The following is a 13,258-nucleotide window of genomic DNA, read 5'->3' as shown; positions in this document are numbered from 1 at the left end:
CTCCAGCGTGTGGACATGTCCGACATCTCGCACCAGCGCGGAAATGCACGATAGCCCGCTCCAGTGTGGACATGTCCTATAGCCCACTCTAGCACGTGGACATGTCCGACAGCTTGCTCCAGCACGGAAATGTGCAACAGCCCGCTCCATTGCGCGAGCATGTCTCACAGCTCGCTCAAGCACTGAAAATGTGCGACAGCCCGCTCCAGCGCTGACATATGTCCGAGGGAGCGTTCCATTTGGGGCAAAAACAAAAAGTTTTGCATTTAAATTTTTGTTCAGTATGTATGATTTTAAAATTGTAATTTTTCTAGCCTTATTGTTTTTTCTCGTCCCTGTCTTAGGACTTCCGTAACTACCAGTACACTCTGCCTGTGGTGAAAGGTCTGGTTGTAGACATGGAGGTGAGGAAGACGAGCATTAAGGTCCCCAGTAATCGTTACAATGAGGTGAGTGACCTGCATCTGGTTCACAATGACATGAGAGGAGAATTTATTTAAAAACAATGTGTGGACAACTAAACAGGGTGTGTATTTCGGTGTACAGGGTGGACTTGTGGAATGAGTTTGGTGATGGGTTAAAAAAAAGCACAAACAATAACTCTAAAAGACTATACAAAATATATATTTTTGACAGGTAAATGGATGAGGAAAGGTTGTGTTAGGGGTTTTACTTTTTATTTTGTAACTCGAGTATATTTGAATTGTAAATAAACCTAGGATAGTTATTTATTTATTTAATTGGGTCTTAAGTAAACTGGGGATGGTTGTTTAATTTGGGAATTTGCTGAAATAATATTAATTAGTTTATTAGTTAAAAGAAAAAACAGTGGGAAAGGGGTAGACATTTGTAAGTTTTACTTCTGCTGACTCCTTTTGTACTTTTGTTTTGTGTGTTTGTTAATATTATGTTTTAATTTAAGTTTCGAGTGACAACTAAAGTCATTTAGTCATTCATTCATTCATTCATACAGTGTCCAAAACCAGACATCCCTACCTGGTAATGTTTTTCAGTTTCAATAGAATCTTATACATAAAATACATAATTATTATAATATTTTTTATGTAAATTTACTTATACTGTAATAGAGGATTTTATCTGCACAGCCCCAAGCCCAAACAATATTCAATTTAATGTGATACATAACAGAGAAAGGCAGAAAATCATCACAAATCCCAAAAAGCTGGAACCAAGACAGCTACTCTCTCATGTTGTGACAAACAGGTAGACACAGGCAACTTTCATAATAATGTTTCAGGAGGATTGTTACATTTTGCTCACTTTTTAGAAGAAATGGAGTACGACAGAATCACAAAATGCGTCTTTGTACGATGCGTTTGCACGCTTATCAAATGATCTTGTATATATATGCTGCTTATACCAATTGCTTCCTTGACATTTCACATTCAGCAGTTGGCTTTAATTGTTTATTAAATTCATGCTAAAAATACATATATGCTGTCACAAAAAATGTTTTTTTGTCACATGCTCAACAAGTCTTTGACAGTGAAATATTTTGTTGCAGTTCTGGAAGTGTGCTTGACACAAAAAATGCGATATAAAAACATAACAGATATTTTTAAAGTCTAAAAAATAAGTAGTAGTAGTAATAGTAGTAGATTTTTATGAATCCTTTTAAGTAACCCTCAAAATTTGTTACCGGCCGGGATGTCACTGTACCCTCAACCTTAAGAATAACTGCAATTCTTTAAAAAACGTCTATTTAACCAAGATTTGGAGGCATGGATGAAACCAGAGCAAGGCAGCACAGAGGAGGCTCTGTGTATTTTATGCAAAAACTTTTTCAAACTCAGTGAATTTGGAATCAAGAAACATAAAATTGCCAAGAAAACTTGCCAAGAAACGCCAGATATTTCCCAGTTTTTTTCTCTTCTCGTCTCCGTCATACAACAAAGTCAAGTTTTATGTTAATTGATGCTTTTACATCAATTTCGATCATTGTAAAATTGTTCTTGTATTTCATTCTGAATTACATTAACACTTAGGAACTGTTTGGCACATTTCACAAGCTCTTCACTTTTTGATAATTTTGGCTGTGTTCATGCATGTGTCATACATTTTGGCAAGATTGTGTATTTTGTTCAATCTTGGAATTTCCTGCTCAGCTCCTACAATACGTCCAAAAAACACTGTGGAAACAAAATTGCTTCTTTCATACTGTTAAGTGCAAAAAAATGCACCATTGAAGCACATTCAAACTGCAATTTTTGATCCCACAGCCATCAAAACATAAAAACATGCATTGTATTCTTTCTGGGTGTCACTCTGGGCTTTTGCTTTAGAATTTGTCATTTTTACTATTTTCTACCTGATTATGTCATTTTTACCATATTTGGCATATGGAGAAAATACACGCTATTTCTATTAGGTTAACTGTCAAAATCAGTGTTGCTAAAAATCATTCACATATCCCAGACTGTGATAATCAAAAGTAAATAATCTTCCTTATATGCAATATTTTGAAAATAATTATTTTTTTGTGTGGTTTTTTATTATCTTAAAACATAGCGGCATCATAAAAAAACAGGCAGTTAAAGGGTTGACATTTTGAAAATTAATGAATATTTGATATATATGATTAGGGCTGACTTAAAAAAAACTACCTCAATGAGAGTAGAAAATCATTAATGTATAATATTTTTTAAAGCTTGATTTTGAAAAGTGCTTTTGTGCACAGAGCGATAGGAGTGTGTGTAATATTAAAGCGGGCCCTAAGGGTTAAAGAAGCCTAAAGACAGAAACTTGCCTAAAACAGGACTGTGTCTTGGTTTAGTTGTTTGCTTGACTCTGGAGTTTGATTGACAGCTCTCACACCAGCAAAACTTGTTTGACGTCAGAGCACCCTAAAACATCAAAGCCTTCCAAATCAAACACTGCGGCACAAAAACAGTTTGTAGACATGAAGAGAAAGCAGGGTTTTTTTTCGGGATCATGCATACACAAAATGAAACCCTCCAACAGATTAATGACATCAGCGGAGGAGGAGGCTCCTATTAAGCTCCCTGAACGTCAACACACATGTTCGCTGTGTGTAGGTGATGTGTGACAAACTCTCCAGGGTCCCTGCAGCTGAACATTAGGCGTGGGCTGCCTACTTGTTATAACGCCGCTGCCTCGAGGGTGTGAATGAATATCCGACCAGAAGAAGTGATACACACGAAGCACCATTTGGCTGAGAGAGAGAGCCTCGGCGGAGAGAGTGGTGGCGGTTGTAGCGTTTGGCTGCTGATGCAGGAACAGATGGGAACCCAGTAATGTGAAGTGGGGACCGTTTCTCAACAGCTTGCGGGCGAGCCTTTAGCGCAGCAAGTGGTTAAAGCCCTCCAGATTTTCAGTTTTATTTCTGATTTGCAAAGGACGGCTTCAAAGAGACGCAGAGGCAGGGGATTTAGCAGAATTAAAATGTGGGATCTCTCTTCTATTGATATCCACCCATGTCAGTGTCTTTCTTCACAATCTGTCATCTCAGCGCCGTCCCATCCGACTCGAGGACTTCACCCACAAGCCCACTGCAATTAGGCTTAACCAGGCGGCCTCCGTTAAGCCCATTTTCCCCAGCTCACACACCCAAAGGGCATCTTAATTAGACATGGATGTTATTTGTCCTTGCAGCTGATGAAGGCCATGAACAAGTCCAACGAACACGTGCTGGCCATGGGGGCGTGCTTCAACGACCGGGCCGACTCCCACCTGGTGTGCGTCCAAAACGATGACGGGAACTACCAGACGCAGGCCATCAGCATCCATCACCAGCCTCGCAAAGGTGCTGACACAGATTCATCACGTTTCCTTTTATCCGTCTGGATTTCACGTCCATCATTTAGTCTGCATGAAAATCCTCATTATTTCTCTTCTCCTGTTTGTCTGAAAATTATTTGACTACTACTCGGTGTTGATTTGTGAAGTTAAATTTTTTTTTCTCTCTTTGTATTTTTTTTCTGCAGTTACTGGAGCCTGTTTCTTTGTGTTCAGTGGAGCTTTGAAAGCCTCGTCGGGCTTCTTAGCCAAAACCAGCATTGTGGAAGGTGAGAACTGTGAAAACAAACTACATGTTGGCTGTTGAAACACTGACTTTAACCACACAATGGTTTCTATACACACAAAAATTATGTTGGCACCAATTCAATTTCAGTGCTGCAACAAGGAGTTGAAGATATAAACTTACAAACTGTCAAAGATGTTCAAATACAGTTAGTTTTATTGCTATTTGTGTATTATGCCAAAAGACTGCTTCATGGCAATATTTGATTACTAATATTATTATATTTGAAGTACTGAGATTTTTTTGCCAGGTATTTAATACACTGTAATACTCGTCTGCATCTCCTTATCAATAATAATAATAATGATAATAATCTTTATTATGTTATATTTATATAAGACCCTTAAAAACAGAGATTAGATAGTGCTTTAACAAGGAAAGCAAAAGCACAAACAGGATGCTAAGAAGACAAAATAGCAATGGAGAGTTTTACCAAAACGTAAGCGAGACAAAACTAAGGTAAGTCCGGATAATATTTTTTTTTTAAAAAGTGTGAAATTCAAGACATAAAATGTCAATATAAATAAATATAAATAAAAATCTTAAAAAAAAACCCCACAGCACTAAAAATAAATAAATAAAAAGTTAATGAATTAAATAAGATAAAATAACATCACATATGAGTGGAAAACATTGTCCAAAAAAATACATCAACCATTTGATTAGTTATTTATTATTTAATTAATTTACAGTGATATAAAACAGCAAAAATCAGTTAATCCTCACATTTGAAAAGCTGAAACTAGTCACTCCTTCTTTCCATTTTTTTGTAAATGCATTTTTATTGATTTTTAACATTTAGAACACGTGGTATTATATAAATCAATTAATAATAATAATAATAATCTATATACATAATTTAAAAAATTGCAGGCATATTTAGGACTGGATACGCTTTCCTCACAGTTAAATTAGTTTACATCCTTGATTTGTGCTGTGTATATCAAAGTATCTTTAATGCCACCATTTTTTATAAATTTCAAAAACATCTCCCAAATATCAATAAACAGCAAGTTATATTTCTCACTATACATGTAAGTTTTTCAAGAGCCAGAAAGTTTGTTTGGCATTTTTGCTTGAAACATGACTCATAAAGTTCGTCCAGCTTTAGCTTTGCATGTTGCATAAAGTTAGGGGATCACACAAGAAATAAACTTGGTTGGTTCAAGCTCCAAAAATGCTGAATACTACACTTCACATGACCTCTACCAAAACATTTCTTTTTTCTTTCATTTTGGTGGATGCTTACGTCTGTGATGATCTGAATAGTTTTCTGTCGATCGGTGTACAGATTGATATACTGTTTGTTTCAGCACCGATCACGATGATGTATCCTTTTCAGACGGCGTGATGATCCAGATCACAGCTGAGACGATGGACTCCCTACGGCAAGCCCTGAGGGACATGAAGGACTTCACCATCACGTGCGGTAAAGCCGACCAGGAGGAGAACCAGGAGCTCGTCCACATCCAGTGGACGGAGGACGACCACAACTTCAACAAGGGGTGAGGTTGGAGGAGAAAAGAGCCGGCGAACAGTCGGAGGAGAGAGAGCTGGAAGAGATGCATTTATGTCACGGACAATTGAACTGATAGCTTCCAAACCGCTGCTTTTACTACTTTGCTATAAAAACTCATTATGCATGCTCAGGAAAGCCCTCTGGAGGAAAACCTCAGCCGGCTGGAATGATGCGGTTTGACGTGGTTTCGAGATACAGACCAACAAAATCAATTTTACAGCAGTACTGATAAAATCTGCAAATATGAATGTGACTATTCACTGTTAGATCTAATAATTGAGCTCTTTCAGGAGATACTGTATCACTTCATTATCAGAACATTCTCTGCACAGAAGCGGTTTTAACCCGTTTTTCACCAGATAAGTTAACAGCTGTGATGCCGCCATCAGATCCGGTTAGTTCGTTATTGACTGGAAGTCTACAGTATACACTATGACCATTTTTTTGTTTACTGCTTGACTTTAACCCTGAGGGCTCGCTTTGCTTCACACTCGTATCGCTCTGCGCACAAAGTGCACTTTACAAAACCAAGCTATAAAAATGTTGTACATCTAATATTTTTTCCTGCTTTCATTGAGTTCATTTTTAACCAACATCAGTTCCAATCATAAATATCAAATATTCATTAATTTTTCTTACCACTATAATTTTAGAAGGAAAAAAAATACAAAAAATGAATTATTTTTGATGCACTGCATGCAAGGTAGATGGGTTTCAGTGGTGCATTTTTTGCACTTAACAGTATAAATGTAACAACTTTGTTTACACAGTGTATTTTAGATTAACTGCAGGAGCTGAGCTGAAATTTCAAAGATTAAAAATAAAAGACACAATCTTGCATTAATTTATGCCACATGCATGAACACGGACAAAATGATCAAAAGATGAACAAAGAAAAGCGCCGAACAGCTCAGGGGTTAATTTCCCAAGGCCTCTTTGGTGTTTGTGTATGAAACACAGTACACCAATAACAGATATAAGTAAAATACTGATTTTTTAAATTTTGAAATGTTGATTGCGTTAGGAATAAAATGTCGACAGTTGCTTTTTTATTCAGTGAAACTAAATGTCATCCTTCCCCACCTCTTCCTTTTACTTCTTTCCTATGTTTACTTGTTTTTAAATACTCTTCAATTAAACATTGTTCTTTTATGTGTTTTGGTTGGTTCAGTGTCATCAGTCCGATTGATGGGAAGTCTATGGAGTCCATCACCAGCGTCAAGATCTTCCACGGCTCCGAGTTCAAAGCCAACGGCAAAGTCATCCGCTGGACAGAGGCAAGTCGCAGCTGACGCTCGTACTGTTCGTTTTACTGAGTATCAGTAAGAAAATCTCTAATGCAGCTTTAAGACCTTTTTTTTAATTTTCTTTATCTCTCTTTAAAAGGAGAGTTGAGATTTTTTTTGAAGAGGCGTTGTGTGAGGAATTTATCTGTAGTCAGTGTATTGAATTCTCTTCATTTCTTAGAGAAAGTCATGTGTCGTGTATTTCTGTCTCAGGTGTTTTTCCTCCAGAGTGAGGATCAACCCAACGGTCTGAGCGACCCGGCCGACCACAGCCGGCTGACGGAGAACGTGGCGAGAGCTTTCTGCATGGCGCTGTGTCCGCACCTGAAGCTGCTGAAGGAGGACGGCATGGCCAAACTGGGACTGAGGGTCACACTGGACTCTGACCAGGTGGGACGCTGCAGATGTTACAGAAACAGTTTAACACAAACTTTATCTATATAGAACTTTTTAAAATAAAGTGTTTGCAGTCTGAAGAAAAGAAAATGGAGAGATAAGAGTCATAAGGTCTTTGAAGTAATTAAAAGTCTCAAAATATTGTTTTTTGAGGTCTTTCTCTTTACAAACATTTTATCTAATTTAATTTATCTATGTTTTCATTTATTTTTTGTTTAATTGAGTCAAGCTGTTCTGTGTGGAAGTCCATATTTCTGATGTTACAGATCTTTAAAATTTCACTGACCATATACATATTACTTAGCTTTATACTTACCTGCAATGCTTAAATCAGAAAAAGGTGATTTGTCTTAAATTACAATAAAATGATGTTAAAAAGGTCTTTAAAAGCATTAAATTTAAGTGTATTCAGCTGTTTTCAGCTGTATGTATGCAGAGCTGGTTGCTCTCTATCGATACATTTATCGATGTGGGTTTTGTGGCTGTTGTGATTGACAATTGGCTACATTATTATTATTATCTTCTAAATAATAATATTATTTAAAAAGCAACTTTAAAAGCAGAAGTAAGAAGGGTTTCTTGTTGAGGCAACATAAATAAACAACAATGCTGAAGTAAAGATGAACAAGACTAAAAGAGGAGAGGAACAATTACAAAACAAAAGTCAAAATAACCCCCCTCACCAATAGCAGTAAATACAATAAAAGATCAGTAAACAAAGAAATAATAGTAATAACAAAAAACACAATCACAACAAAATAAAAGAAGAAAGTAAAAGATAAATTAATCACGTATTATCTTCTACAGATTAATGACAATAACCAATACTTAATTAAATCGGCAGCTTTAAAAACTCTCCGACGTACAATAATAATTTTTCCCTGTTTATAAATTCTGCTGTCTGAAAGATTTAAGAGACAAAATCTTCTGAATCTTAATGTTTTCTTGTGTGCTGCGAGTCAGAGAGCCCTGACCTGTCCTCGCCGTTTCAGGTGGGTTACCTGGCAGGAAGTAACGGCCAGCCGCTCCTGCCTCAGTACCTGAGCGACCTGGACAGCGCGCTGATCCCCGTCATCCACGGCGGGGCGTGCCAGCTGAGCGAGGGCCCGGTGGTCATGGAGCTCGTCTTCTACATCCTGGAGATCATCTCCTAAAAGTCTGCTGAGCTTCACCTCCAGACATCTTTTTACTTTCCGACGTCATCTCACCGCCCGCTCCTCCTCCATCACTTCCCTTCAACCGATTGCACTTCAAAAAGAGCCCGAAAACTGTGGCGTGCCAGGCGGGGTAGCATTCCTCAAGTCAAACCTATGCATCCAACCGCCGTCTGTTTCTGCTCCAGAGGCCGCCTGGGGCCCGAGGAAGCTCCGAGCGGGATCATCCGTCACCTGCGTACCTGAAGCTCACCTGACAGGTACTCCTGACCTCCGGTGTTCGTTTGAGCTGCTCCGAGCAGGAAATGAACACCAGAGCCGTCTGACCCCCGTGTGGTGTTACAGTGTCTATAAAGAGTATCCACCCCCCTGGAAAGTTTTTATATTTTATTGTTTTGACAACACTGAATCAAAGTAGATTTGATGTGAAAAGACCTTTTCTATCAATCTCTGCAAAAGTAATATAAAACATAAAATATGTTTGCTGTACAATATTTACCTTCTCTTAATAGGACTGACCTGAATCTCCACACACGGCCGTAACACCGCAAATATTCACCGCGCTTGCATCTTGTTGAAATTTTGTACAACGGAAATTAATGCTACGCCCTAAATTTTCCCAGAAAATCGTCCTTTTAATCATTGACTCCTGCTTTCTGACTCTGAGTGAAGGGAGCTGAGCTGTTTTCTTGTGGTTGCTCTTTCAACATGTGTCTCCTAAGTCTGAAAAATTAGTCGAGGACTGAATGCTTCGTGCGACGAACGAAACTGGCTTCAGATCCTTTAACAGTTGAAAATGTGCTGCAAAGGTGCAGCTACTAAACACTGGCATCACTAACAACAAAAACAAAAAACAAGAAACAGTTCAGATTCTTCAAAAGTTCATTTATGTTTTTCTGGGAAAGTATATTAAAAAAACTGATCATTTATCGGTGCGATATATATTGCACATCCCTAATTTAGCACAGTGATGCGTTACATTATTCTGTCACTGACAGATGATTAAAGTAACACAGTACAGCCAGCACTGATTACACAATCAAGTACTCTGTATTTGTAATGAGTTCAGATGGATGTTTTTTCACTCGGACATATACGGGACTTTTTCTGTGCATCTGTGTCGGAAAAAAAAGTCACTTTAAATCTGCTTTGATTTTAGGGCTGTCCCGAATATCATTTTTGGGTCTCCGGAGCTTCTCCATCAATCACACCGACACAGTAATGGCTCGACTCAATAAATCTGTTAATGGTCATTCCTGTCGCTGTGTGTGACACAAACACTGAAATGACATTTAAAAAATTTTAAAAATTGAAAACCAAATACCTACCCAAGTAACGAGTTCTTGAATAGCCAACTTTGGGTCCAGCCCTTTTTGATTCAGTGTTGTTAAATAATAAAACTTTGAAGGAGGGTGAGTACTGAATTACAGGTATTGTATGTAGCTCACCGTCTCTCCAGCGTCACTGTGGCAGTCGGGGTCCTGAAGCACTGAACTCTGTGGCCTCTGTGTAGCACGGATGATCTTAAACAAGACTCAAATCCACCGCTGAACGCTCTGGAATATCCCTCTGAAGTTAAAAGTCATCACGAGGAGCTGGAAGGTGCGTCTGTGTGGCGATTTTAAAATTTTTTTCATTTTTTTTGCACCGTGGTGCTCAGTGCCTGCAGCAGCAACTCATCAAGCAAAAACAAAACACAACAAAGACACATTTCTGCTTCACCTCTTTAAGCTTTACTCATCGATCACCAGATGCTTTAATTCATGGATAACTCCATTAACCTGCTGTACATATTTTTGTAGGCGTAACTCGTCCATTCTAACTCCGCATCTGTAGCCTCCAGAGACCCCAGTTTGAGACAGTATTACTGAAAGTGACCGTCACAGACTCCTCTGACTGACGCTCTGTGAAATACGATTACAAAAACGCCCTTTTTGTCCTCACAGTAGACAACTGATTTAAAGAAAAAAGGTTCCAATGCTTTATTGATAATCTGTACATAAAGCTGAAATCAGTTTTTAAAACTCATCAATCACTTCATGAGCTTCGACATCATCAGCGCTTGTTGTTCGTCCTGCGGTGGTTCGTAAAGCCACTCGAGTTATTTTAAAGAGAATAACTGTTGAAGATGTAAAGATATATATATATATATATATATATATATATATATATATATATATATATATATATATATATATATATATATATATATATATATATATATATATATATATATATATATACATACATAAGAACTGTATTAAATTGCAGAAGCAGTGCACTGGATTCTAAGCCATTAACAGGAGAGCGAAAGCGAGCGTTGAGGTCGCTGCTGGGTCCTGGAAGACTTTTTGTTTTTGTTTTTTTTTCCAACGGCAGAAAAAAAAAGATGAGTAAAGATCCGGGGTTCCTGCAGAAACAAGAGTTTGATCGACCTGAAGTTGAATGTATTTCATCTCACATTTCCTGCAACTTATCGTCCTCATAAAGAAATCATGAACATCCCTCTCCAGACTTTTCCAAACTTTTCGGACCTGCGTAGGAACCCTGAGGATCGCCGTCGTCTTCAAAAGGCCTCAACCGTTTTTAGTGCATCTTTAAACGGATCACTGCAGCTCTGGACTGTGCTCTCCTTTAGCGACATGGACCTGGAAAAAGTATAAGAATGTATTCCTCCTGTTTCTGTTAGAGGGATATTTCAGATTTTTTGATTTGGGGTCGTATGAGGTACTGATCCACAGTCGGTGTTTTACAAACGTTAGATGTCAGTCGTCACGCCCCCAGTTTGGAGAAACAGGCTGGTACTGACACTGACGCTAAGCGATGCAACAAATCGTAAAAAAACAAAACTAAAAACGCTGTTAAAGCGTTTGCTATATTCAGGTTATTTTCACCGCTTTACCTTTTTTGTCAGCCCATTTTGGCGGGGAAGCTATTAACCCTTTGAAATGTAAATTTACATCACTTTTCTTGGGCTGCATTCGGACACCTTTCACATAGGGCTGGGCGATATGGCTTTTAGATAATATCACGATATTTGTAGGCTTTATTGTGATACACGATATATCTCTCAATATTTTGAAACTACTAATTACTCTACACTACTTATATACTAAATTATTAAACTACAGTTACAAATAAATAATTCTTAAGTTGCTTGTTGTCTTCTTCCCATGTTTTTGAAAGAACTTAAGCCGATTTACTAACAGCTTCAGTTCCCCATCAATGCTCTTGTCGGAGCCACCAGACTCCACTGAGAAAAACATCAATTTTAGCTCGCTGAACACGGAGCTGCTGGTCTACTGCTGCTTTGATCAGTTACTTATTTTGTGTTATTGTGTGACTTTTGGTGAATCTGAACTAACCCCTTTAAATGCCAAAGTAAAAAAAATAACACAAACAAACTGAAAAAATCGAGGCAGCAGTAGAGCAGCAGCTCCTGTGTTCAGCGACGTTAAATCGCTGATTTTCTAAAAGAAGTCTGGCTGTGAAGAGAGCAACATAACGGCTTCATTTTCAAGTTGGAAATCACTGTCTGGCATTAAGGTAAAGCAGTGAAAATACTCTCAATATAGCGTACACTGATATTGATTTTTTTAGGTGGCTATAGTATATTTTGTTGCTGACAGCATCCACAGCAGTACATTGCTTAGCTTCCATGTCAAAGTCCAGCCTGCTTCTCCAAACTGGGGGCGTGCCGAACGCCATTTACTGTTTTTAATAAAGTGTCTATGGGTACTTTACCCATACAACCCCATTTTTCAAAAAAATCTGAACTATCCCTTTAAAATCTGCAAAGTATGTGTGTTTTTTCTCTGGCTAGACTAATCACCAAAAACCACCCTGTCCTGTCAAAAATGCTCTGTACAGTAATCATTCTGCATTTTTCTCCGTCTTTAATCATGCTAATATAAAACCAGAAGGGGCTACACAAAAAAAGTGCTGTTACTTTAGTGCGAGAGGTTTTGTTGAAGCATCATCACAAGTGAGAATCAGACAATCACATGAAAATCTGCAGACGAGCCGACGCTTCGACGAGTTTAAAATTAGACCCGTAGCTGTTCTGTATTCGTTTAGTACTCGATTAGGAGCTACTGTAGCAAAGTAATGTTAGTGAAGCCGATTTTAAAATGTTGATTAAATACCGACTGAGAGGTCAAAAGGTCACCAGTTTCTGGGTTTATTACTGTGATCATACCAGAGTTGGTGTATCTCAATCACTGTGTCTTCACTGTGTGACGTTCATCAGCCGCCGCCGGCAGTTCTGTTTTTATAAATTAGCATTCATGAAGAGGAGACGTAAGGAATTATTTTTTTCTGTTTCTGTTTTCCTGTTTTGTTTTGGCGTTTTCTGACGTGTGCAATATGTCCTGAATCCAAAAGAAGAAAAAAGGTGCAATTTGTTTTGACTGAAAAAGTAGCATTTTTCTTTTTGTATTCAGTTGTAAGATGTTACGATCCGAACTTATAACATGCATGCAAACGAGCTTGAAACGGTGACGAGAGCAAATCAACTTTACATTATAACAGTTATATCTTCTAGTTTGTGGATGAGACAAAACAAAAAAAATCCATTCACGTAGTTCTGTCATTGACTGGGTTATGTTAAAAATAATTTTCTTTCTTTTTTTTAAAAAAAAAATAAACATCAGTCAAAAATGTTTGAAAAGCCAAAAACCCTGTACTTTTTTTTTCTTTACACTTACAAATGTCAAGAAAAGTGGTCTTTATCAAAAAACTGTAGTATATGTAAAATAAAAACTTATAGAAAATTGAACTGTGCTTAGCTTTTTTTTAAATTCCTTAATCTGTTTTTTGTTGTTTTTCCAGCAGAACAAAA

General features: G+C 37.8%; 1 protein-coding gene across 3 annotated transcripts in view; it reads left to right on the top strand.

Moving 5' to 3' along the window:
• The window catches only part of zfyve9a (zinc finger, FYVE domain containing 9a), a 38,504-nt gene extending 25,309 nt beyond the window's left edge, over window positions 1-13,195 (top strand). For all 3 annotated transcript variants that reach the window (XM_088085832.1, XM_042497863.2, XM_088085831.1), the window contains 7 exons: window positions 345-449; window positions 3,634-3,784; window positions 3,966-4,046; window positions 5,406-5,568; window positions 6,754-6,859; window positions 7,082-7,258; window positions 8,257-13,195. In XM_088085832.1, the coding sequence (XP_087941958.1) occupies window positions 345-449; window positions 3,634-3,784; window positions 3,966-4,046; window positions 5,406-5,568; window positions 6,754-6,859; window positions 7,082-7,258; window positions 8,257-8,418 (945 nt within the window). In that variant the 3' untranslated portion in view covers window positions 8,419-13,195. The remainder of the gene's footprint in view (window positions 1-344; window positions 450-3,633; window positions 3,785-3,965; window positions 4,047-5,405; window positions 5,569-6,753; window positions 6,860-7,081; window positions 7,259-8,256) is intronic.
• Window positions 13,196-13,258: the final 63 nt, after the last annotated feature.

Source organism: Plectropomus leopardus, chromosome 12 (genome assembly GCF_026936395.1).
Source record: "Plectropomus leopardus strain MGB_pleo_1.0 chromosome 12, ASM2693639v1, whole genome shotgun sequence".
In the NCBI taxonomy this organism is placed as follows: Eukaryota; Metazoa; Chordata; class Actinopteri; order Perciformes; family Serranidae; genus Plectropomus; species Plectropomus leopardus.
This window is presented reverse-complemented; position numbering and strand designations above follow the sequence as displayed.